This window comes from Emiliania huxleyi (assembly GCF_000372725.1).
Source record: "Emiliania huxleyi CCMP1516 unplaced genomic scaffold EMIHUscaffold_22, whole genome shotgun sequence".
Classification (NCBI taxonomy): Eukaryota; Haptophyta; order Isochrysidales; family Noelaerhabdaceae; genus Emiliania; species Emiliania huxleyi.
Genome location: NW_005200417.1, coordinates 563,717 through 586,092, shown reverse-complemented (window position 1 = coordinate 586,092; position 22,376 = coordinate 563,717). Strand labels below are relative to the sequence as shown.

The window sequence follows — 22,376 nt, the reverse complement described above, 5'->3', positions numbered from 1 at the left end:
GGCGAAAGGATATCCACATCGAGAACCTCGAAAGAAAGAAAGAAAACAGACAACCCAAGGGAGGGATGGGAGGACGGCACGCCGCCACCACACACAGGGATTTTAAGGAGAGGTGTGTGGTGCGCTATCCGTCGCCCACCCTAGGGAGTCTGCCTCTTCCTATCTCTCTTCGCAGTCTCTCGCCGATTCTCGCTGCAACCTTCATGCCACCTCGCGGTCGTCCCACCCTCGTCGTTCTCTCCCTTGTCACTTCCTCCTCTGTCGCGTCGTTCTCTTCTGCCTCGTCCTGCGACGCCGCCGCCTGCCGGTCCCTTGTTCTCGCGGCTTCTTTCGCCTTTCGGCGCAACTCCGTCCTCCTCGCGGCGTATCCTGGCCCCTCGAGTCTATCGAGCTCCCCTCGCGCAAGGACCACATTTCTGACTCCCACTCCGATCATTTGCCTACAGGTCATGTTGTTGCTCAGGTCCACTCTCTCTTCGAACACTCGTGCCTCTACGGATGATGCCGGCGCTGGGGTCCCCTTCGGATGCATCGTGACATCTGACAACTGGATTTCCACTGGTTCGTCCTCCTCGGAGTCATCTTCCCCGTCCTCCTTCCGTTCGGCTCTTCGCTCGGTACGTTCGGTGTGGCTCACCCTCCATGCCGTGAACAGGCGCTTTATCCACCCTATATTCTTCTCTCGTTCCTCTGCCCGTGCCTTGGTCTTGTCGTTGTTTCGCACCCATGTCTGTATGGCAATTGAGGCTGCCTTCCCCACTACCTGTAGTTCACTCGTCACCTCTCCCGCGAGCTCCCTTCTCTTTCTTTCGGGTATGGAGTCCGTGAGTGCGGGTAGCGTGCAGGCAATCACGGGCGCTATTTTGTCGAGAACCTCGAGAGAGATCGTTTCGGAATTGAAATTCTTTTCGACGGCGCCATCAAGGCGAAGCCGCCCCCCGCCGCACACGAAGATGGCGCCGCTCTTGGCGGCGGTGGAGCTGCCTCTCGAGCTGCCTCTGGCCGTGCTCGCCGCTCCGCACGCGGCCGGGAGCCCGCACGACCCGCCCACGCCGCACGTGGTGGCGACGCCACTCGGGGCCGCCGGCCCGATTATCGAGGCTGCCGCGCAAAGTTCCACCTGGGCAGCCGCGGCCCCCCTGCCGAGTGCCACTGTGGCGCTCCCGCCCCTCGTTGGCAACCACCCGCCCAAGCGGCCCTGGCGCAAGGAGGAGGACGCCCTCCTTCTGAGGCTGGCACGCGCCGCCCCGCCGCCCCTGGCCTGCGCTCTCTCCCGTGCCGTGCCCACACGCTCTCTCCCGCGGTCAGCAAGCCCGACATACTTGCCACACGCCGATCCGTCTCCCTTCGCTTGCCCCGTGCCTCGACCTCCTGCCTGGCCGAGCCTTGCCCGTGCCGCGCGCAGGTCACACAGCACGGCCCGGGCTCCTGGTCTCGCATCTCGGAGGCGCTGCCGGGGCGGATCGGCAAGCAGTGCCGCGAGCGCTGGCACAACCACCTCACCCCCGATGTGAAGAAGGAGAAGTTCACAGCGGAGGAGGACAAGGCCTGCCGCCGCTCGCTCGCTCGCACGCGCATGCACGCACATGCACGCACATGCACGCGCGCGCACGCACACGCACGCACGCGGACACGCTCACACGCACACGCTCGCGTGCGCGTGGGAGAGGAAGGATTCGAATGAGCTGGGAGATGCGGCGGGGATTGCCTGGCCCTTGGCGCGTGCGTGAGGACGTCTGCCTCCCCCTCTTACAGGCAATCGTCGCGGCGGTCGCCCGGCACGGCACGCGGTGGTGCCAGATTAATATTTTTAATCAATTGCCTGATTATTAATCAACTATTAATTAGGCACGGCACGCGGTGGTGCCAGATTGTCAAGGAGATCCCCGGCAGGAGCGGCAGACTCTCTCGGACGCAATCTCGGACACACCTCGGGCGATCTCGGATACACCTCGGGCGATCTGGATAAACCTCGGGCGATCTCGGATAAACCTCGGGCGATCTGGATAAACCTCGGGCGATCTCGCGGTATCTCGCGGGAGGTGAGCGGCGCTCACACTCCCGCGGCAGAAGCGACAACGCGATCAAGAACCGGTGGAACGCGCTCACGCGCAAGCTGCAGCGGATGCGGCGGCGAGAGGCGCAGCGGGAGAGTGAGCGGGAGAGGGCTGCGGCGACGGGCCGCTCGGGCGAGCAGGAGCTGGGCGGGCAGCTGGGCGGGCCGCCGGCGGCGCAGCAGATGCTCGCGAGCCCGAACCAAGCCGCCGAGCTCGCTCGCCAGCTGCTCGCCTCCGGCCCCTCGCTACTCTGTCTCGGCAGAGGTGGCAGCACGAGATGCGTCGTGACCTGTCCGGGACGCGTCCCCTCCCCTCAGGCCTCGACCTCGGCCTGCTCGCGCGCACGCTCGAGGGGCGGGAGCCAGATCCGGCCTCGGCCCACGCGACCGACCAGCGGCGCCAGGCCGACGCCGCTTTGCTTGTGCACGCGACGCTGACGCACGAGCCTCTGGAGCCTTTGGCCGCCGCGTCCGACGCCGCGGAGGAGGCGACCGGCGGGGCACCGGCCGGCGCGGAGAGCCCGTCGGCAGGTGCTTACTCCCCTTCCCTATCCTATCACGCCGCCTCCACACACTGCCCCTCGATCGTAACGGCCGGTGCGCGCCGCCCGGTGTGGTACAGGGCTCGGCTTGCTCTTGGCTGCCGGCGGTGAAGACGGCGACGGCGACGGCCCCGCGGTGCCTCCGCACCCTTCTCCCCGAGCGGTTGCGGTGGTGGCGTGCCTGGGCGCTTTGTCCGGAGGAGCGCCCCCCCGTTTTCTCTTCGAGATGCCGTCCCCCTCCGCCGCCTGCTCCACCTCCTCCTGAGAGCTTTTTTCTGGCGCGAGCAGGGAGCAGGGAGAGGGGCCAGTCTAGATACTTTCGATGTCTCGAGCGAGGTCACGCGACACAGCACACACCTCGACACGACACACGTGTACAAACGATGAGCCGGTGTACCGTGTACGGTGTACGGTGTACGGACCGACGGCGACGCGCGACACTCGACGTCAATAGTTCTAGTTTCTAGAAAGTGTACTCCAAGCGAAAGAGATATTGACGCTCAAGGAGTCGGGCGCGGTGCGCCGGGGCGCGCGGACGGCGGAGAGAGCGGCCCCCACCCCCTCTCTCTCCCCCTCCGCCGAGGACAAAAATCACTACCAATTTGCTGCACACGACAACAAGCAAGAAGCATGGTCATATCGCTGCCAAACTAGTGCGCATGTACTGTGACATCGCTAGCCCATAAAAATTGCTCGCTAGCCCATAAAACTCTGCTAAAAGAAAAACACCCTTTGGAAACGTCAAACGAAAAACGGCGTAGTGTGTGTAGCACCGCTGCCAATGACTGCCGGGACGTCACACTGACAGCGAGAAGGAACTCACCAGTCCGATAAGGATCAACTGGAAAGCTGAACCCTGGGCTTAGACAGAACGGGCGTGGCAGGCTCCAGGGGAGGCCACGCTCTACCCGGGGCGCTAAGGAGGGAAATCGAAACTGTTGGGCGTCCATCTACCGACGATACACAATAGAGTCACAGTCCCCCTCCCCCGAAGACCAAACCTAGACACGTAGCGCACGGGTCATCTCGGAGAGAGAAGGGAGAGGGAAGAGGGGGGGGATAAGGGAGCCGAGATACGCGGGAGTACCCTGAGAGTGAGAGCTCTCATTCATGGTCGCTAAAGACCAGGGGAAGCCACCATGGGGAACGGACTCCCAAGGCACTAACTTCATCACTCATTCGCCCCGCACACCTAGCCTACACCAGTACGCGTTACACGGAGCGCCAAGGGGGAGAGAATGGAGGGGGGAGAGTATGCGAGCCCGTTTTTCTTCGAAAGCATTTTTTTTTAGAAGCATGGTCATGCCAGTGTGTCTTTTTTGAACATTGAAGGTCGTGGAGGGCTCGGTATGCGCTTTCTATAGTACTACGTCGCTTATAGAGAGGCGGCTCGCGCCAGTCCCGTGCCTAGTGTTGTGAGAGAGAGCTTTATTGATCTCAGCTGCTCGCATTATAGTATAGTGTGTGTACAGAGCAGAGCCGGTACACCGATGACCGCAGCCACTGTGTGCAACACTCACTACCCGCCCACTACTGACAGCGACCTTTTTTCACACCGGCGACGCCCAGGCCCAGCGCCGGCGGTCGTTATCAGATACCCACTGACATGTGTCTGGGTGTGTCTTTTCCCCTGTGGTCCTCATACGGCTTTAAGTATATGACCGTCTATGAGTATCGAGACTCGACCCGAGTGCCGAGACGGGGCGCGAGAGTCGACCCGGCACATGCCACACCCGCACGCCGCAGTGGCACTCGTCTTGCGGTCTTGCACTCTTGAGAGACTTCGATCTTCGTCGTCTTGTCTCTCACGCCACTTGCACTTCGCTCTCACTGCGTCACTCTCACCGGTGTGACACTCTGGACTCCCTCTCTCCGGAGTCCCGGTCTCACGTCTGTGCGGTTCCTTTTCCGCGGTGCGCAGAGAGTGTAATACACGCACAAAACACAGACGCCAGCAGGTTTTCTTTCGGCTCTCAGTCCGTCAGCGCCTTTTGACTCAGCTCAAACACCATCCTGCGGCGCAAGTTGGGCATGTCCGCCTGCGTGAAGTCTAGCACGGCGTCGCGCACGAGATACTCGGCCGTGCGCGACATGAACATGCCGCAGTCAAACCCATTTGTCTGGCGCGGCGTGCCGTCGGCGGCGGTGTACGAAATGTCGACCCAGTCCTCCCCCAGGTCGAGCGGCGCGCCCTTCTTGTCCTGGTGCTCGTCCTTGAGGTAGCGGCGGAGGACCGCGAGCCGTCCGCCGTCCGAGCCGTGCATCGAGTCGATGAACTCGAACCTCTTCTGCCGCAGGTTGATGAGGCCGAGCGTCCAGTGCGTATTGCCCTGGTTGATGGGCACGATGACCAGGTCGCGCGAGAAGAGGTCGACCTTGGCCCGCTTGGTCCAGCGGCGGACGTTGCCGTATGTGTACTCGGGCGACTCGGCGAGCTTGGTGTAGAAGAGGCTGCTGAAGATGTGCACCTGCGAGGGGCGGGGCCAGCGGCGCGGCAGATCTCGGCGCGGCGGTGTGGGCCGACGGCGGCGGGGCAAGGCCGGCAAGGGCGAAGAGGGGGAGAGGGGGCGGGGCAGGAGAGAGGGCAGGGGAGAGGGGGCGGGGCGGTCCTTGTGTGTGTGTAAGTGTGTGTGTGTGTGGGGGGGGGTTCGCCTTCGGCAGCGGCTCGCCCGCCTGCTCCGCCTCGCTGGCGTGCTGCCTGAGCAGCTCGACAAAGCAGTTGATCACCTGCGCCACGCAGCAGCGCGCCTCTGGCCTCGGGCGCTCTCCAGCCAGGTGCGTGGCGAGGCGGGGCGGGGTGGTGCGCGGCGCATGCCCAGTCTCGTGCCATCTCTGGTGATCTCGGCTACGTCTCACCTCGTCGTTGAGCCACTCGAGCGGCTTGAGGGTCGCGATGTCCTTGCGCGTGATTGGCGTGTTGTTGATCTCGAAGAGCTTCTCCGCGGGGTTGCCCGGCTGCAGGATCTCGCTCACCGCCGCCTGGCGCGCGGGGAGGGGGAGAGGGGGGGGGGGGGGGGTTCAGAGGTGCGGCTGCCGCGTGCCACGCGCGCGGGAGGGGCGGGCAGGCGCGCCTCCTCCGCCTCGGTCAGCTGCCTCGGCTCGAAGCGCCGCCGGCCGGGCGGGAAGTTCTCGTCGAGTACGTCGTCCGCGTCCGGCTCGAAGAACTCCTGCTCCGCCGCCGCCGCCGCCGCCTCCGCCGCTTCGCGCAGCGCGGCGAGCCCGGCCTCCGCCTCGTCGAGCCGCGCCTAGACACTTCCGAGACACTTCCGAGACACCTCCTCGCCTCTTCCTCCTGGCCTCCGCCTCTTCGAGGCGCGCCTCGGCGAGCGAGATCGAGGTGCGGCTCTGCTCGAGGGCAGCCTCGTGCGCCGCTACCTCGCCCTCGCACCCGCCCGCCGCCTCGACGCGGAACAGTCCCGCCCCCTCCTCCGCCGCCTCGACCGCCGCCCGCGCCGCCGGCAGCAGCTCCGCAGCGACCGCCTCGCTCATGCTCTGCGCCTCCGCCTCCGCCTCCGCCTCGGCCTCGGCGGCCCCGCACAGCAGGAGGGCGGCGTGCAGCGCCTCCACGCGCCGCACCGCCGCCTCGCCCGCCGCCACCGCGCGGCGGCACCGCTGTGATGCGTCCTCCGCCAGCTCGCCCAGCTGGCGCTGCCTCGCCTCCTCCAGACTCACCTGCGCAGAGGCGCGGCCCGAGGGTCACCGAGGGTCAGAGGGGAGCAACCCGGAGCAGAGGCGGGCCGAGGCGGTCCGAGATGCCGCCGCCCCGCCTCCTCGCCGCCCGCCCGCCGCGGCGGCTCCTCGATCACATCTCGGATGATCTCGGGTCGCGGCTCTCCCCGCTCCTCCCGGCTAAGTCTCGGGATCCTCTCCGGCGGATCACCTGCCGCAGCCGCTCCTCTATCCGCTGCCGCGCGACCGCCTTGGCGGCGGCAGTCGCGCGCGCGTCCACCCTCTTGCGGTGCTCGGCCGCCGCCAGCGCCGCGCGCTGCTCCGCGGTCCGCGCCGCAAAGGCGGGCGCGGCGGCAAAGGCGGCAGAGGCGGAGGCGGTGGAGGCGGAGGTGGCGGCGGCTGAAGGGCGTGAGGCGGCGAGTGGCGAGCGGGCGAGCCCGGCGGGCAGCGGGGTGAAGCCGGGCGAGGCGGCCGCCGCCGCTCCGCTGGCGCGCAGGGCCGCGGGGGAGCGGGCGCCGAGAGGCGTGCAGGCCGGCGCGGCGGTGCGAGGCACCGCCTCGCCCCAGCTTGCAGTTGCGGCGGCGGCGGCGGCGAGCGACGCGGGAGCGGGGGCGGGCCGCGAGCGGAAGACGTGGTCATAGTCGAAGGCCGGCGGCTCGGGGACGGGGGCCATGGCGCCGCCGCGCAGGTTGATGAGCGAGGCGGCGTTCTCCTGCGGGCGCGCAGCGGGCAGGTCGTCGCCGGCGCCCGCCGCGACAGGCGAGCGGGGAGGAGCTCACCCTGTCATCCAGGAGCCCGCCAGAGGAGAGCATGTTCCGAAAGCCCCACGCGGAGTTCAACACCTTTCGCCGCTTGGGTGGGGCGCCCCTGCGGAGGTGGGTGCGGCGGTGGGCGGGGGGAGGCGGAAGGGCGGAGGGGCGGAGGGGCGGGCTGGGGCCGCGGACCCGTAGCCGGCGTCGAAGGACGAGCGCTTCTGCCGCCAGGACGCCGCGAAGAGAGCGGCCGGGTGCATTCGCCGAGCAGTCAGGGGTAGCGACAAAAAAGAATTCGTGCGCGCGAACATCGCCAGCGATAGGTGCGTAAGGCAGCAGGTCAGCAGAGAGCAGGACACTCTCGATCGGGCTCTCGAAGGCGCCCGTTTCATCGCTGTCGCGCTTGTGCAACCCGGGCGGCTTCTATTTATTTCTGCCCATAGGCCGTGGTTGACTGCACGGTACGCGGGTCCGGCACTGATGCCGTGAACAGCTGAGGCACGAGCGTTTCCTCGCTCGCGCCCTTGGGGGGGGACAACTCCCCGCGCGCGGCCTTGTGCCACTGGCCGCCGACGGGTTTGGGGTCCGATGACATGGCGTCTCTTCACACTCGATCCGCCTGTCTGTTCACACCTTCTTTCTGCCCACTTCACAATGTGGCAGGGGTTCGTTAGCCCAGAAAAGAAGTTTCATAAAATACGCACACAAAAATGTTTTTACACCGCCACGACGCCAGTCCGCTTGTGGCATCACTCCGACACACGATTTTTCACTCCCCACAGCCGCCAACCCAGGGTGACTCTTGCGTTGTCTATGTGCAGGGTGTCGACTGGCACACCCCCTTGATTGGTTGTGGATATCGTCGATCCGAAGAGCCTCCTGTCCCGGAAAAGGGAGAGGATGTTGGCATTGAAGTCTGGCACGTAGTAGCCGAGGCGACGGACGCACACCCAGTCGCCTCCTTCGGTCTTGATCTCGAATTCGATCGGGCCGAAGGACTTAGCGCACTCTGAGCTGCCAACTCCTGTCTCCATTCGGGTTCTCGACGGGCGGTGCAGATGTGGCTGCATTATAAAACGCTTGTCGTTGAAGACGTTGTGTCCGCCGCACGAGTCAATGAACAGGTCTGATCCGTGGTGCGCGACGGGCGCGGTGCAGGGCGCGCCCGTTTGCGGCACTGTCGTGTGCACGCTAGCATTACACACCTCATCCTCACTCCCCACCTCGAGCGCCCGCGCAGGGGGGTTGCAGGGATGGCGTTGCGTGTGTATGATGTAGCCCATCCGAGCTGCTAATTCGAACAGCTCGCACAGGTCAGCATTGTCCTCGATGTCGGGACAGCCACTCTCGGAGTAGAGGTGGTAATTCTGCGCGGCGTCGTCCCATGCCGCACAGTAGCGTAGTTTCTCGCAAAGTAGGTTTAGACGGTCAATGACAGCGTCCGGTTCCCGCTCCGGTGCTTCCTGTACCGTCGTCATTCCGTATTCGGGCCCAAGGGTGTCGTCCTCGCCAGCGTTTTGGCGCATAGCCTCGGGCTTGTGCGGGCGGTCTGGTGGGGTGTCCGCCCTCACGTCGGAAGTGGGTGGCGTCTCGGGGCGCTCGCCCTCTTCGTTTGGCTCCTTCGCCCCTATCGTGGGCGCATCGCCAGAGCCGGCGCCAGCGCTTGCAGTAGGCGCATGGCAGGTGGTCGATGTCGATGTCGATGTCGATGTGCACATTACTTGTATTCTTGGCTCGCCGCGTCGTGAGGCGTCGCGTGCCTCGTGGCAGGACCTTTCCCTCATGTTGTCCAGATAGAGAGCCTCATCGCATTCAATCGTAGTGCCGAAGCGTTGGCAGTCGACAGCCTTCCCGTAGGAGCCCTAGGGCGGGAGTGTGTACCGTGACCTAAAGCCCTCCACCGATTGAGGTGTCAGGCGGCAGGGCCCAGGAGGGCACTCGGAGGGGTGGGGGCTGGGAGAGCTGGCCAAAAGCGAGGCGGAGGAGGGCTCGTGAGGGCTTGGGAGAGGTGGAGAGCTCGGAGGGGTCGGAGGGCTCGGAGGGCAGAGAGGCACAAGGGTGGCGCTGGTGGGCTCGGGAGGGCTCGGGAGGGCTCACAAGGGATGGAGTGCCCGGAGGGCTCGGAGGGGCGAGCCGCCGAGCCGGGCTCGGGGGGCTCGGAGGGCTCGGAGGGCTCGGAGGGCTCGGAGGGGTCGGAGGGCTCGGATCCTTCGAATAGCTGAGGATCGACCCCTCCGAGCCCTAATGGAGCCCTTCAGCCCTCCGAGCCCTCCGAGCCCTCCGAGCCCTCTTGGGGGGCAGTCACACAAGCCGCGACTTCGTTTTCTTTGTCTTTTTGCGACCCCTCCCGGAGGGCCCTTCCGACCCCTCTCGAGCCCTCCCGCCACGAAGATCCTCCCTTGTCCGACCGTCCCTCCGAGCCCACCCGGCGTCCGAGGAGGGGGTTAGCCCTGTGGAGCCCTCCCGACGCCGATCCGACGGGGAACCCTCCAGCCCCGTGGGCTGGCGAGCCCTCCAGTCGGAGGGGTGGAAGTGGGAGGGCTCGAAGACGGACCTCTCTCGCTCCGGGAGGGTGGAGGGGTGGAGGGTGGAGGGGTGGAGGGGTGGTTGAGCCCTCTAGCTCTCGTGTCGATATATAGGGTTGCCTAACGTTAATTTGGGGCCTAACAGTTGCGCTATTGTTGGCTGAAATCCTCAACGTTGTTCAAGTGTTCTCCCCAGCCCAAGCTGTTACTGTTTGTTACTGTTGTTACTGTTGTTCAGCGGCCAGCAAGCAGAAAATGGCAAAAAACCAGGGTAAAACCCGAAAATACCTGGGATTTTCCGGGTATTTTCGGGTATTACCCGCACTGGACACTAGAGATCGTCGTGGGTCACTGCCAGGCCTTCCTTATTGTTGTTCAGCCGGCCTAACGTTAGCTACTGTTGTTGGCCGGGGGCCCCACTGTTGTTCTGTTGTTACTGTTAACACTAGCAACACTGTTCAGCTCTTAACGTTAGGCAACCCTATCGATATAGCCCTACCCCTCCCGCCGTTTTAGGGCCTACCCACCCGCTATGGGGCACTGTCAGGCGCTGTCCGGGCGTCCGGGGGGTGCCGGGTGGGGGTTTGCTCTGTCAGGCTGTCAGACCCGAGGCTCTCCAGGGCTCTGCGCTCTCAGGCGTCAGGGCATGCGCGCACCTCGGAATACGGCTCGTTATAAGTTATTACTCTATGTGTGAGGAATGGCGATCGTGAGTGCGCGCCGGATTTCAGCAAAGTAATAAGAGAGAAATAACTCTACAAGTACATGTGGTACGGACACATCCTCTGCCCTCGCATGAGACACGCATCACTCGCACGAAACGCGCGCACCCCTGCACGTAACGCCTAGACGACAGGGCCAACGACAGCACAACCAGCACAGCACAAAGTACAAGAGAGGGGGGGCAGCTCAACAAAAAGCTCCGCGCTGTGGGGGAAGGTGCGTCTCGGCCGAGCTAGTGGAGCCGGACGGTGACGTTGGTCTGCTCGTACTCGATGATGGGGGAGATGCCGGCGACGTGCGCGAAGACCTTCGTGTGGATCGTCACGTGGACTGGGCCGTTGAGCAGCTCGGTGAGGAGCCCGATGGTGCTTGGGATGGAGCCGTCGAGGGAGAGGGGGTAGTAGCCCGTCTGCGAGGCGGACGCCGGCGCAACGACGATGGGGTCGAGCCCCTCCTTCTCGAAGGAGCGCAGGCTGACCGTCGCCACGTGCACGCCGTCCACGGTCGTGATGTCCGCCACGACGCCAACCACGGCGACTGAGACGTCGAGCGGGTTGTGCAGGTCGAGCCAGATGTAGTTCTTCATCACGTGGTCGCCGAAGGGCTGGGTGAGGGTGAAGATCGCCTGCGGAGGCCGGGAGCGCGGCCAGGGGCGCGGCGAGGCGCTTCGGCACGGGGCCGGGGCGGGCCTGGGGGCGGGAGCGCGCGCGGCGCGGGGGGGGGGGGGGGGGGCCTTCGGGATGTCGAGGTCGATGTGCGCGGCCTGCACGAACGGGTAGGGCATCGAGCTCCCGTGGGCTGGCTTCTGCAGCTGCAGCGGAGGCAGGGCGGCGCCGATGGCGAGCCCGCGCACGGCGGCGTCGTAGAAGCGGCGCGAGTCGCCCCTCATCTCGACCGAGAGGCCGAGCCTGCTGTCGCTGGCGTCGTGCTTGAGGAGGCGCGCGAAGAGGCTCGAGACCGAGTACATGTCCAGCTCGCGCGGAGGCACCTCGAGCTTGCCCGAGATGGGCCACCAAGGAGAGGTGCCGCGCGCGACGTAAAAGCCGGGCGGCGTGCGCACCGCCACGAAGCGCACTCCGTCGACGCCGGTCTGCTCGTTTCGGTCGGTGTGGATGTCGAGGTCGATCACGTCGAGGCTGGAGAGGGAGAAGGAGGACGGGTTCGAGATCTGCGCCTGCAGCTCGATGAAGATTGGAGCGCCCGGGATCGGCGGCGCCCCCCCCTCGCCCGGCATGTCGCGCACGCGGAACTCCTGCAGCGAGACGGTGAATCGCGACGTTAGTATGCTATGAGTGTATTACGTATGATTATGACGTGTGATACTCTCCTGCAGCGTGACGGGGAAGCCTCTGGCGGTATGCTGTGCAATATGGGCGCATGTGTCTCTCCTGCAGCGTGACGGGGAAGCCTCTGGCGCCGAGCAGGTTGACTGTCTTGGCGAAGCGCACGTTTGGGATCTTCCACGTGCCGACCTGCGGCGCGGGCGGAGGCGTGCGCGGCGTCAGAGGGTTGGCAGGCGGCGGGCAGCGGCGGGAGCGGGAGGGCGGTGGCGAGAGGCGCACCGTGGCGCAAGTGCCCTTGGAGAGGAGGCAGCCGTTCTCCTTGCCGCGCAGGACCACCGAGGTCATGGCCGCGACCTGCGCGAGGAGGCGAGGGCCGGCTCGGGAGGGGCTTGCTTCCGGAGGCTGGGCTCTCGAGGGTTGGCCGGCCTCAGCGCTCTTCCGTGCTGGGAGGCTGTGTCGGGCGTCGCCTGGAGGGAGAAGCGGTCGCCATACGTGACGGCCTGCACGAGGTGCCGGAACGCCTCCTCGTCCTCCACCACCAGCGTGCCCGCCATCGCCAACCGCACGCTGCCGCCGCCGCCGAGGTTGAGCGGCAGGGTCTGTGAGCAGGGCGGGCGGCGCTCTCAGTTCGCGTGTGTGCGTCCGGGTGGCGGAGTCCCGGCGAGGCGCGTGCCGAGAGGACGCCGACGTGCCGCCCGTCGTGCTCGATGTGCAGGTCTGCCGAGCCGAGCGTCGACCGGACGGCGGTGTAGATGACGTCGACCGACATGTCGATCGAGCAGTCAACCGCCAGCATGCCCGCTCTGGCCTGCAGGCCCTCCCATGAGGCGGGCGCCAGCCGGACCTCGTGGATCTCGACCTCGGCGTGGTCCACGATCTTCTGCGCGATCGGGCGACCGACCACCTCGATGCTCAGCGCGGCGGCCTGCTGCCCGCCCCAGCCGCTCGCCGCGAGCGCCACGACCCCGACGGAGAGGAGGAGAGGCCACAGGAGCCGCTGCCGCCACGAGCGCCGCGGAACGACGAGCAGCGGCGACGCTCCCAACGCTCCCAGAGCCGCGTGTCGCGTCTCCATCCAGAGCAAAACGGCACGAGAGCACGAAGCGCCTGCGCCTCCTGCGCCTCCTTAGGCGCTTGATGCGCACCACCCGCCACAGCCTCTCCCAGCTGCTCGGTGTGAACAGGCCAGCGCACAGCGCCATAGGAGGTATTTTCTTCTCAATAACAAGGCTGTGAACCAGCGCACAGCGCCATAGGAGGTATTTTCTTCTCAATAACAAGGCTGTGAACAGAGTTCGTACACCGAGCAGAGGGAGCGGAGTCGGCTGGGGCTATACCAGACAGGCGCACCACCCCAGTCTCAATCCCACCCCCCTGCGCGCGGGCTTTTTAGGCCCGCGGGTAGTCTCCCCCATCCCCAGGGCCTCCAGGGCTCGCACCTCAACCTCTCATAGACCAGCGCAAAGCGCCATAACGTATTTTCTGTGAAATGGGCATGTGTGAGATTGTCTCTCTCTCATGTGAGAGAGATTTTTTAGCAATTTGTTGTGTTTTGAGATTTTAGAAAACCAACAAGAAATCACGACTCTCACAGTGATTTGTTTGGACTCGGCAGCTTGTCAGCCCTCAGCCGAAGCTGGGGCCGGTCCCGTAGCCGAGAGAGCCCGCGCCGATGAGTTCGACGCGGTCGGGGGGCCTTGCGGAGAGGCCAGCGAGGTGGCGATCGCTGTACTTCATGGTCGTCATCAAGTGACCGGCTGACAAGCCAGAGGTCGATACTCTGGACGACCCATAGGATGCCACGAATGCCTGAAGGAGAGGGAGGCGAGGCCAGAGGCAGACTCAGCTGCTCTCGGGTGATCTCGCTTTGGTGGCTGAAGGACCCGATGGTCCTGTCACATTCGCGTTCCGAGTCGTGGGGGTAGAAGAATTCGAGGTAGAATCGAGCCAGCACTTCCTTGTAGTACAGCGGACCGCCAGGCTCGCCGGCAGCATCCGCAGGGAGGCAGCATATGAGGCACCAGTCTTCTAGCCAGTCTTCTGGAGAGCTCAACAGCTGCGGCCGCGATGGCGGAGTCGGCCGCGGTTCGAGCGAGCAGCTTTTGGCTGCGGGATCGAATCGCGGAAGGCTCATGCCCTCGCGGAGCGACGCGGGTCGCGCGGCGCGCGCGTGTGCGAAATGCGACAAAAGACGAAAGACGACAGGCGCCTGAGCGCTGAACGACTGAACGACCGTCGCCGCAATCGCCACCGCCGCCATTTTGACGAGCAGCGCGAGCGCGCTCGTCGGCGGCCAGCCGTCGCGGGCCGGGCCGAGCCCGGCCTCAACCGGCCGCGCCGCCGCAGCAGGCCCGGAGGCCCACATGGCGGCCGACCAGCTAATAAGGAGGCTCATCTCCCCTTCTCTCTCTCTCTCTCTCTCATGTGTGTGTGTGTGTGGTGGTGGACGGCGGGGGGTTGTTTTTTGGGTTTCATGTGTGTGTGAGATTTTAAGAAGACCAACCAGAAATCACGACTCTCTCTCTCTCTCCCTCTTGTGTGTGTGTGTGTGTGTGTGTGTGTGTGTGTGTGTGTGTGTGTGTGTGTGTGTGTGTGTGTGTGTGTGTGTGTGTGTGTGTGTGTGTGTGTGTGTGTGTGTGTGTGTGTGTGTGTGTGTGTGTGTGTGTGTGTTGTCTGTGTGTGTGTGTGTGTGTGTGTGTGTGTGTTGCGTGTGTGTGTGTGTGTGTGTGTGTGTGTGTGTGTGTGTGTGTGTGTGTTGCGTGTGTGTGTGTGTGTGTGTGTGTGAAGAGATAGGGAGTGAGTGAGAGGGAGTGAGAGAGAGAAATAGGATCGGGAGTGCTCCCTTTTATTCTGGCGGGTCCGGGTCACGGGTACTTTCAGGGTTGCATGCAAGACACTGGTAGGCGACCCGTCCACTTGGGAATGACCTCTGGCGCCACCTCCGTGTGCGATTTCCGCAAGCTGCCTCGGCCAGCGCTGAATCGCCTCGCAGCGCACTACGGCCTCAAGCCGGAGTCCAGCCTTGCGTCCAGTTCACTGGCGGTCGCCGTCAGCGAGGCGTTTGCGTGCGAGGCGGTTGACGAGGAGCAGGTGCACGCGGGCTTGTTGTGCGAGCTGTGCGAGCTTGGCGGCTGCTGCCCTCACCCGCCATCGAACGAATGCGTGTAGGTGTTGCTAGGGCTACTTCGGCACGATGCGAGCAGAGGGAGGAGAGGGAGCAGCAATGGGCGCCTGGAGAAGCGGGCCACCACGGCCGCTGCTCGCGGCGGCAAGCCGAGCGGTGCACGCGGGGTCGGGGCGCCGAATGGCCACGCGAGCGCGACGCCGCGGAACAGCAAGCGGGCGCGCGGCATGACCTACGGCGACATGATCTCGGCCGCCCTCAAGGCGCTGCCCTCACGGAGAGGCACGCTCGAGGACATCTACAGCGTGATTGAGGAGGAGTTCAGCGCGCAGCTCAACACCGAGCTCGAGGCTGGGCCGCGGCAGGCGGGACGCCACCAATCCGCTGCCAGCACCGCCACCCGCCCCGCCTTTCCCGACTGAGAGCCCATTCTTCAACATGCCGCCACAGGTGCCAGTCTGGAAGGCAAGCGTGCGCAAGATCATCAACCTCAACAGCGTCCGCTTCCACCGCACCTCAGCGACGGATGCGAGCGGCCACACCATCTTCGAGCTCGCCAAAGGCGCAAGCTAGAGGCCCAACTGTGTCTGCACCGCCTCCAGCGCCGCAACCATGTGCAAGAGGCCAAGAGCGCGGCCCGCGGCGCATGAATGACAGGATCGCGGCGCATGATGAGCGTCGCATTATGTCCCGCAACCATGTACAATCTCCACCAGGCTCCACCACACTACACCGTACTCTGTTGTCCCATATGTATTGTTCTACCGTAGAGAGTATGAGCAAATAATTGGCTTGGCTTGCGCGCGCGGCTTTCACAGTTTCACTCGCGTCCGCGTGGAGCCGTGTGTCGGGCGAGGAGAGACCCCAGAGAGAGAGAGTGAGCGACAGCGAGAGCCCGAGCGGACGGCCCGGAGAGAGCGAGGAAAACATGGACGCGACGAGCCGCGCGCAATAACCAACCCATCCCGTCGCGGGGTGTGCGCCCAATTAACAGCGCATAGCGACTATCTTTTGGCCTCGGTGTCTTTCGGCTCCATGTGCAGCTCCGGATTGAGCGAGTGGCCTACGACGCTAACCAATCGTGAGCGAGATGTGGCTGATGGCGCTAGCAACCATAGCCATGTCGTAGGTTCGGACCCAGCGACAGTGTTTCTCGTGTGGTGCTGGGCCGGGATGGGGAAGGCGGAGGCTTCAGGCGTGCCTTTCGGGAGCGGGTATCCGTCCACCGCCTCTGCAAAGCGAACGACGAGGTTCTCCGGCGCCTTCGCAACGGCAGACGGATCAGGACGCTGCGCGACGCGTAGATTCGAGCTGATAGGAATCTACACACAATTTCGGCGCCCTTCACCGACACCATCGCCTTTAGGATCGCATCTGCCACCTGCTTGCGCACCGCAGTCGACCTGCGGCACGCCTTAGGTAGCCAGGTCACCTATCACCAGGCCATCTTTACTCCAGAGACCTTGTGAGACGATGCCTGTGGCGTGTCGTGACCTGCACGAAAGGCATGGCGGGCGCCGGCGCGTCAAGAGAAACGGGTCCGGCAAAACAAGAATTTAACTCCGCACCCGCAGCCTCTAACTATTTAACCCCCCCCTTGACAAGCGATCCCACGACAGCGATTGTGGGGACTACATGATCCGTACGTGAAGGGTGGAGGGGCCCCCCGCAGAGCTAGGTAGGCGGCGTGGGCGCCCTCCACTGGGGCCGAGGGTAAGAGGACGTCTGCCGCTTGCTTGTTCTTGACGTCGTTGACCCAGTTGGCACGCCCAGGGGATTTAACCCAGTCGGCACGCGCATTGCGCGCCTGCTTGTTGATGTTTCCGGCGTCGCCCGCCACCGCCGCCATGGATGGAGATCTGCTGCGTGTGGTGGACGACGAAGGAGGAGGCGCTCGCCGATGCCGCCCCGTACACCGTCCGGTCCGTGTTGGTGCTCGCCGCCTCCTTGGCAAACACGTGGAGGAACTGCTTGGTGGGCGGCGCAATGCCACCCAAAGTTTCCACGAGCACCAGCCGCGTTATGGCTTTCTTGACCCACTCCGCGTCGTAGTACTGCGACAAGCGCATGAGCGACAGGACGCGCATGAGCGACCCGGTCCAGCGCACGTGATTGGGCGCGCGACGGTTTCATGATGTCAATTGCACCAATTTCGGCGCTCGTGATCCTTATTGCACCCGTTCCGGCGCTCATGATCCTTATTGCGCCCACTTCCGGCCGCTGATCTGTATTGCACCTATTTTGGCGCTCTGATCTCGAGTGCCACCCTTGCAGCCCTGTGATCTTGACAGCACCCCTCTCAGGCCTATGATCCTCAGCGCGCCCCCTCAAGGTCTGCTGATCCCCACAGACCCTGCCGTGGGTGCTTGATCCTGAGGCGCCCCCCCGCCGGTGCTGTGATCCTGAGAGGGGTGTCTGAGATCCTGAGAGAGGCTTATCTGCCCATCCACTTCCAGCCCGTATCCGTCTTGACCCACCCCTTTCCATACGCGTGGTCTTTGACCCATCCCCTTTCCAGTCGAGTTGTCGAGCGGTCCGTCCACCTGACGGCCACGCTCCTTGCACCCCACGACCGCCGTCAACGCCTTGTCCAGCGTGTTTCCAAACCCGTAGAGGTGGCCCACCGACGCCACATTGCCACCTTTGTCCCACGAGCCCCTCCCCGCCGTCGTCGACTTGATGAGCGGGTTCCAGCACTTGACCTCGTAATGCACGTCCCGCATCGTGGCGAAGTCACCGCCGAGCTCGCAGATGTCAGTCACGGACGTGTCGTTGAGGTGCCGCGTCACCTCGGGCTTTTCCTTATCCCCGAGGATGATGCTGCCAACCGAGCGCGCCCGGATGGCATTCTGGGCGGCCCTTAGCACCCCGTTGTGCTTGGAGGTGCGGTCGCCTTTGTTGGAGTTGGCGAGGGAGTCGCCCTTGTACCACCGTGACATGCACGCCCGCGGCGGCCTTCTCGACGAGAGTGGGCGTAATCACCGACAAGTAGAGCCCGTGCCTGCGCTGTATCGCTGTCAGGAACATCGCCGACACCATCTTCGTGTGGTGGAGTCCATCAGGGCGCATGTCGAGCCATCCAGCGGCGCCGAACTGGGAGATCGAGATGTAGCGAGTCGCCTCCCTGGACTTAATCGCCTCCGACTGCGGCGTGTTTTTGTCAATCTCCTCGCACGCCGCCAGGCACGCGATCCACGCTTCGTGGGCCCCGACAGCAGCGAGCGTGCCCTGTTTCGGGACTGGAGAGGTGCTCTGCTGCGTGAAGGCGGGATGCGCCGCGCCGACGGCAGCATGGACGGACAGAAGCGGCCAAGCTCGTACGTGTGGCAGAGGCCAAACTCCTTGTCTTGTGCACGCACCCCGTAGATGCGCGCGACATCGCCACGCCGTTGGCTGATGTCATTGTAGTGCTGCGCAAAGTGCTGCAGCATCAGCACTGTCTCTTCCCCTGCCACCGGGGAGAGGGGCATGCCCCGCAGTGCGACGGTGTCACGTAGTGACGGGTAGACCGAGAGGACAGCTGCACCGCAAAGCTCGCATCCGCCGTTTGTGCGTGCCCGCCGAGGCCGCAGCCACCGAAGCGCCCGTCCTGCTGGGCCTCCGCCCAGGCCTGGTCGATGAGCTCATGCGGGCTGTGGCCCGCCTCAGCCAGCAGCACAAACGACTTCTTGAGCGCCGGCTCAACCACTTCCTCGAGCACTGGCCGGACCACACACGGGTACATCGTGCGCATCCAGTAGAACGGCGTTGAGCTGCGGCAGCGCATCATCGAGTACCGCAGCTGCCGGACATCGTGGTTCTTGTCGTCGTCTCGAAGCTGGTCTACCCTCTCGAGGACCGAAAGTGCGCCGTAAAGTCAGCCGAGAGGTTGTCGCGCTGCCACTTCCGCCCGGCCTCCGTGTCCGGGGCCAAGTACACGCCGACTAGCTTGAGGCCGACGAGCTCGCCGCCCTGCATCTCGAGCTGCTCCGCTGGGATGCCCTCCACTCCGCCTCCAGGCCGAAAGTACTTCACCTTCTTCACGTTGGACACCGTGTTGCAGAGCGCCTTCCTGTTCGCCTTGAGCGCCTTGTGCACATTCTCGGCGTCAGCGCTGGCCGCCCTAATCGACGTGTCGTCAGCCTGGATGACGAACTCCGCCTTGGGGTACTTGAGCTGCGTCTTCCGCAGCGCCTTCTGGTAGGGGAGGCAGCATCCGTTGGTGGCCAGCACGCAGCCCTGCTGGCCGCCCTCTGCCGACCTGACCGCCTTCATGCGCACCGTGGCCGCATCGTCCGACGGCGAGATGTCAATCGCTTGACTCTGAAAAGCTCGCATGTACCTCCTGCAAGCGCTGTGGTCGCCGCAGACTGGCTCCGACTTGACGGCAGCATGGAGACGTGATGCCTCCATGCGCTGCCGTCAAGTCGAAATCGACATGCGAGTCGATCTTTGGCCCGCCAGAGGTACATGCGGCGTTTCGGGCGACAAACAGCGCTGCGACCGCGAAGTGGCGGTGGACATGCTCCCATGTTGCCGACGCGGCGCCGGAGTGGCCGGCGCTGCTCGCCGCGACCACGACGGCTACTCTGATACTCCGGGCCGACCCGTCCTACCCGACGGTGGCACTCTTCCACGTCTCGCTCACGCTGAGAAAAATTCTGAAACGGCGTGCAGCAGAGTCGCCGACGAGTCGGTCCGCGTGACTCCTCGTGTCCCGTATCGTTCTCACTGAAGCGATGCCTCAATCCTCTGAGGACCCTCTACACCGGGGGCCCGCGGCCTCTCTCATCTTCTCTCTTTGCACTTTTTGGCGTTTGGGGATGTGGCGAGGTTACGCAGTGTTACAACAGTGCTCTTGCCGCGCCGTGCTGTGCGCCCAAGTTTATCCAAAGTGACGCACAGAATGTAGACCACCACAACACACGTGCGTACGTAGCCTGGGCTCGGGAGGCGCGGCAGCGGCGGCACCTGGCCCGGACGAGTACAGCGGCGGGAGAGTCCCAGCATGACACAGCACAGAGGCCGATAGTGCGATAGGTGCGTCCCCTTCGCCTAGGGTGGGCGCGTGGAGGGAGGGGAGGACTGCTCTCGGAGGGTGGCCTCGAGGCGCTCGCCCCGGCTAAGCCAGAGGCCGGGCCGCTCACGGATGCTGCGGAGGGCGGTTCGCACGCGCTTGTCCACCCGCGGAAGCTCCTCGGGCCTGTAGGCTCCGCTGGTGAGCATCACGACGCCGTGCGGGCGGTATATCTGCAGCGTCGGCACCGACGTCACGCCGAGCGCGTCGAGGAGAGGGCGAGCGCTGCGCTGCTCCGCCTCGTAGCAGTCGACGCCGGAGGAGAAGTCGAGCGCGAGCCGCCGGTACTTGGCTGCAATCCGCAGGCACGCGCGGCAGCGCTGCGAGTAGAATTTGACTGCGAGGAGCCGCCCGCGAGCCTCGGCGCGCTCGTTCGCCGCGAGAAACTGCTCGACAGTCACGAGGCTCGGCACGAGCTCTGAGTACGTGGTGGCTGGCTGCCCCGCGCGCGCCGCTGCCGCCTGCGCCGCCACCGCCGCCTCCTCCCTCTGCAGCTTGCAGTCCTCGTCCGTGATGAGCACCTCCCGCCATCGCACGGGCCGCTCGCAGTCCGGGGTCGCCTGCCAGCGAGCGGGAACGCGCGGCGACTCGCGCAGCACAGCGGTCTCGCAGCGCAGCCGGCTGGACGGAGACGTCGGAAAGGGCAGAAAATGCCACCACGGAGCGACTGCGAATAGCATGTCGGCCACCAATGCATTGGAAAAAGATATGCGCGTAAGGTTCCCCGGGCCACTTTCGGGGGGCAAACCCTGCCCGGCCCCTAGAACCCCAGGTAAGGCCCAGGTGTGGCCTAGGGCATCAGAAGGGACCAAAAGGAGTCCAGTCTGAGCCATAGAGCCCATGTCTTTGCCCCCGAAGGTCGCGTTCAAATGCCCGGAACGGCCGTCTCAGTGGTGTCCGGCCGGCGCGATCACCGAGCTGTGACGCTCAGGGAAGCCTGATGAGGTGCTGGTTTCTTTGGCCAGGGCTGGCCTACGGCCCGTGCTGGATCAGCTGAGCAAGGTTTGGGGAGAATCCTATAGTAGGATCTTCAGATATTTTGACGGATGACCAAAATGGGCAAAAACGGGGTGGTGAGCTGAGAGGCTGGAGAGTCCGCGTGTGACCTTGTCGCGATAAAAGTGCCACGAAGCGCTATTTCCTGCTCTCAGCTCACCACCTCGCCTTCTCTGTCGCTCTCCTGGCCCAGGCCCATCAGTATCAGGTCTGAGCTGTCCCAAACCGCACTTACCTCGGGTCTTCAAGCTCACACCGGCTCGTGATGCCACGGAGAGGGCTCGAGATTGTGCCCGGTGGACCCCATCCGAGCCGATTGCGAGGGCATTACGGAGGTCATTGTCGGCGCCACCGACCGTGAAATGTCCCGACCCGCAGCCCTCATGCACTAGGCTCATGGATGCAGTCATAATATGTAGGCCTTGTCTCCCGAAGTTTGGAGCAATAGCCGCAAATAGTACTTTTTGGCACTTCATCGCGACACGTCCAGGTGCCGACAAAGCGGCTTCCCAGCTCACCACCTCGCCTTCTCTGTCGCTCTCCTGGCCCAGGCCCATCAGCAGCAAGTCTGAGCCGTCCCAAACCGCACTTATCTTGGGTGATGAAGCTCACTCTGGCTCATACCACGGCTCTGCAGCCTCACACACGCCCGTTTCAGCCACAGACACCGCCGGCACGCACTCCCACTTCACACACGCTCAAGCACAACCCCATCAAAGCACATCCCTGCTCAGAATGGGCAAGGGCTACCACCTGGTGACCCTGGTAGCCTCTGGCTCGCCACTGCACTCGGCTCCTCTGCAGCGGTCTCGGCTCTCGCCACGCCAGCACGCCGACGGCAAGCTTTGACGCCCGTCTGGTGGACCTGCTGTGGCCACAGCCGCCCCTGACATGCATCTCGCACCATGACTCGACACCGGGCCCGCTCAGCTTGGTCGTGGCGGCATGTGTGAAGGATGCGCGGCCGAGCCGCTGGCTGGCGCCGCTTGAGCGTCCGAGATGGCCGCAGCAGAGGCCACGCGTCGCGCCGCCGGCCAATCCCAGCCTCTCGGCGGTCGAGTTGGTCGAGCTGGCGGGCGGAGAGCCGCCAAGAGGGCAGCAGTGGAGCGTGAGAGGCCGTGCGAGCTTGCGCGAAGAGAGCGCTAGCGCTCTGTTCGATTTCAATAGGCGGCCTACCTTGGCCTTTAAAGACCTATTTCGAGTTCACGGCGAGGGAGCGCAAACAGTCGACCCTTTTGCTCTCTGTGGCGCGCGCGCCTCCACCGCCGATGCCGGGCCCGGAGCCGCATCTCTCGGGCGCCGAGCGCGCCCCGACATCGAGCCCACCCACCGCGGCCGCGCACGCCACGCGTGACAGCGCGTTCCGACTGCTGGCGGCTGCGCCGGCGGGTGACCTCGCTGCGGTCGTGTCGCTGCTGCAGGCTATGCAGAGCGCCCGGTCCTCGGGCGGTGCCGCCAGCTCCGCCGCGACTGTTCGACACCGGACGCTCATTGACGGCCGCAGCGCCGTCGTTTCCCTCCAGTTTGCGGAGGATGACGGCTTTGTGCTCGACGGCGCCGCCGACGCCCGAATGCCGATCGTGCGGCTCGACGAGCAGTTCGAGAGCATGGACTGTGTCTCGCCGCCGGCGCCCGCCGGGTCGGGAGAGC

At 64.7% G+C, this 22,376-nt stretch overlaps 8 protein-coding genes across 8 annotated transcripts; 3 read left to right on the top strand and 5 right to left on the bottom strand.

Moving 5' to 3' along the window:
* Positions 1-921: 921 nt before the first annotated feature.
* Positions 922-3,073, top strand: EMIHUDRAFT_434903 (hypothetical protein). The gene is made up of 7 exons (XM_005780174.1): positions 922-1,235; positions 1,406-1,546; positions 1,756-1,800; positions 1,871-1,893; positions 2,071-2,294; positions 2,375-2,587; positions 2,679-3,073. The coding sequence occupies exons 1-7, from the start codon at positions 954-956 to the stop codon at positions 2,861-2,863; spliced, it is 1,113 nt and encodes a 370-aa protein (XP_005780231.1). The 5' UTR covers positions 922-953; the 3' UTR covers positions 2,864-3,073.
* A 1,440-nt stretch (positions 3,074-4,513) lies between these two features.
* Positions 4,514-7,287, bottom strand: EMIHUDRAFT_463196 (hypothetical protein). Its single transcript, XM_005780173.1, has 8 exons — positions 7,212-7,287; positions 7,047-7,134; positions 6,479-6,979; positions 5,917-6,270; positions 5,643-5,843; positions 5,455-5,577; positions 5,251-5,325; positions 4,514-5,066 (listed from the first exon to the last, which is right to left on the bottom strand). Exons 1-8 carry the CDS (start codon positions 7,277-7,279, stop codon positions 4,572-4,574), a joined length of 1,905 nt encoding a protein of 634 aa, XP_005780230.1. The 5' UTR covers positions 7,280-7,287; the 3' UTR covers positions 4,514-4,571.
* Positions 7,288-10,269: 2,982 nt separating this feature from the next.
* On the bottom strand, positions 10,270-12,698 carry EMIHUDRAFT_434899 (hypothetical protein). Its single transcript, XM_005780172.1, has 6 exons — positions 12,224-12,698; positions 12,018-12,149; positions 11,830-11,904; positions 11,656-11,739; positions 11,001-11,519; positions 10,270-10,892 (listed from the first exon to the last, which is right to left on the bottom strand). The coding sequence occupies exons 1-6, from the start codon at positions 12,623-12,625 to the stop codon at positions 10,500-10,502; spliced, it is 1,605 nt and encodes a 534-aa protein (XP_005780229.1). The 5' UTR covers positions 12,626-12,698; the 3' UTR covers positions 10,270-10,499.
* Positions 12,699-13,176: 478 nt separating this feature from the next.
* On the bottom strand, positions 13,177-13,915 carry EMIHUDRAFT_309954 (hypothetical protein; the record flags this gene model as incomplete). The annotated part of the gene is made up of 2 exons (XM_005780171.1): positions 13,177-13,281; positions 13,313-13,915. The coding sequence occupies 2 exons, from the start codon at positions 13,913-13,915 to the stop codon at positions 13,177-13,179; spliced, it is 708 nt and encodes a 235-aa protein (XP_005780228.1).
* A 535-nt stretch (positions 13,916-14,450) lies between these two features.
* EMIHUDRAFT_434896 (hypothetical protein) lies at positions 14,451-15,459 on the top strand. The gene is made up of 3 exons (XM_005780170.1): positions 14,451-14,640; positions 14,719-15,039; positions 15,125-15,459. The coding sequence occupies exons 1-3, from the start codon at positions 14,473-14,475 to the stop codon at positions 15,245-15,247; spliced, it is 612 nt and encodes a 203-aa protein (XP_005780227.1). The 5' UTR covers positions 14,451-14,472; the 3' UTR covers positions 15,248-15,459.
* Positions 15,460-15,678: 219 nt separating this feature from the next.
* Positions 15,679-16,761, bottom strand: EMIHUDRAFT_204765 (hypothetical protein; the record flags this gene model as incomplete). Its single annotated transcript, XM_005780169.1, has 5 exons — positions 15,679-15,745; positions 15,812-15,936; positions 16,005-16,088; positions 16,398-16,481; positions 16,591-16,761. The coding sequence occupies 5 exons, from the start codon at positions 16,759-16,761 to the stop codon at positions 15,679-15,681; spliced, it is 531 nt and encodes a 176-aa protein (XP_005780226.1).
* Positions 16,762-19,056: 2,295 nt separating this feature from the next.
* EMIHUDRAFT_204763 (hypothetical protein) lies at positions 19,057-19,551 on the top strand (the record flags this gene model as incomplete). Its single annotated transcript, XM_005780168.1, has 2 exons — positions 19,057-19,324; positions 19,487-19,551. 2 exons carry the CDS (start codon positions 19,057-19,059, stop codon positions 19,549-19,551), a joined length of 333 nt encoding a protein of 110 aa, XP_005780225.1.
* Positions 19,552-19,708: 157 nt separating this feature from the next.
* On the bottom strand, positions 19,709-20,410 carry EMIHUDRAFT_204762 (hypothetical protein; the record flags this gene model as incomplete). Its single annotated transcript, XM_005780167.1, has 2 exons — positions 19,709-20,146; positions 20,252-20,410. 2 exons carry the CDS (start codon positions 20,408-20,410, stop codon positions 19,709-19,711), a joined length of 597 nt encoding a protein of 198 aa, XP_005780224.1.
* Between the last annotated feature and the right edge of the window lie 1,966 nt (positions 20,411-22,376).

What these genes read in the sequence shown, in the direction of transcription:
- EMIHUDRAFT_434903 (XM_005780174.1), top strand. Translation starts at nt 954, where the DNA reads ATGGCGCCGCTCTTGGCGGCGGTGGAGCTGCCTCTCGAGCTGCCTCTG. An exon ending in ACGCCCTCCTTCTGAGGCTG is followed by an intron (nt 1,236 to 1,405) that starts GCACGCGCCGCC and finishes TGCCGCGCGCAG; the next exon opens with GTCACACAGCACGGCCCGGG. An exon ending in TCGCCAGCTGCTCGCCTCCG is followed by an intron (nt 2,295 to 2,374) that starts GCCCCTCGCTAC and finishes CCCTCCCCTCAG; the next exon opens with GCCTCGACCTCGGCCTGCTC.
- EMIHUDRAFT_463196 (XM_005780173.1), bottom strand. Translation starts at nt 7,279, where the DNA reads ATGCACCCGGCCGCTCTCTTCGCGGCGTCCTGGCGGCAGAAGCGCTCG. An exon ending in TAGAGGAGCGGCTGCGGCAG is followed by an intron (nt 6,271 to 6,478) that starts GTGATCCGCCGG and finishes GCCTCTGCGCAG; the next exon opens with GTGAGTCTGGAGGAGGCGAG. An exon ending in TGCCCGCCCCTCCCGCGCGC is followed by an intron (nt 5,578 to 5,642) that starts GTGGCACGCGGC and finishes CCCGCGCGCCAG; the next exon opens with GCGGCGGTGAGCGAGATCCT.
- EMIHUDRAFT_434899 (XM_005780172.1), bottom strand. Translation starts at nt 12,625, where the DNA reads ATGGAGACGCGACACGCGGCTCTGGGAGCGTTGGGAGCGTCGCCGCTG. An exon ending in GCGACCGCTTCTCCCTCCAG is followed by an intron (nt 11,905 to 12,017) that starts GCGACGCCCGAC and finishes CTCCTCGCGCAG; the next exon opens with GTCGCGGCCATGACCTCGGT. An exon ending in CCAAGGGCACTTGCGCCACG is followed by an intron (nt 11,740 to 11,829) that starts GTGCGCCTCTCG and finishes CCCGCGCCGCAG; the next exon opens with GTCGGCACGTGGAAGATCCC.
- EMIHUDRAFT_434896 (XM_005780170.1), top strand. Translation starts at nt 14,473, where the DNA reads ATGACCTCTGGCGCCACCTCCGTGTGCGATTTCCGCAAGCTGCCTCGG. An exon ending in AGGCGGTTGACGAGGAGCAG is followed by an intron (nt 14,641 to 14,718) that starts GTGCACGCGGGC and finishes GAATGCGTGTAG; the next exon opens with GTGTTGCTAGGGCTACTTCG. An exon ending in TCGAGGCTGGGCCGCGGCAG is followed by an intron (nt 15,040 to 15,124) that starts GCGGGACGCCAC and finishes ATGCCGCCACAG; the next exon opens with GTGCCAGTCTGGAAGGCAAG.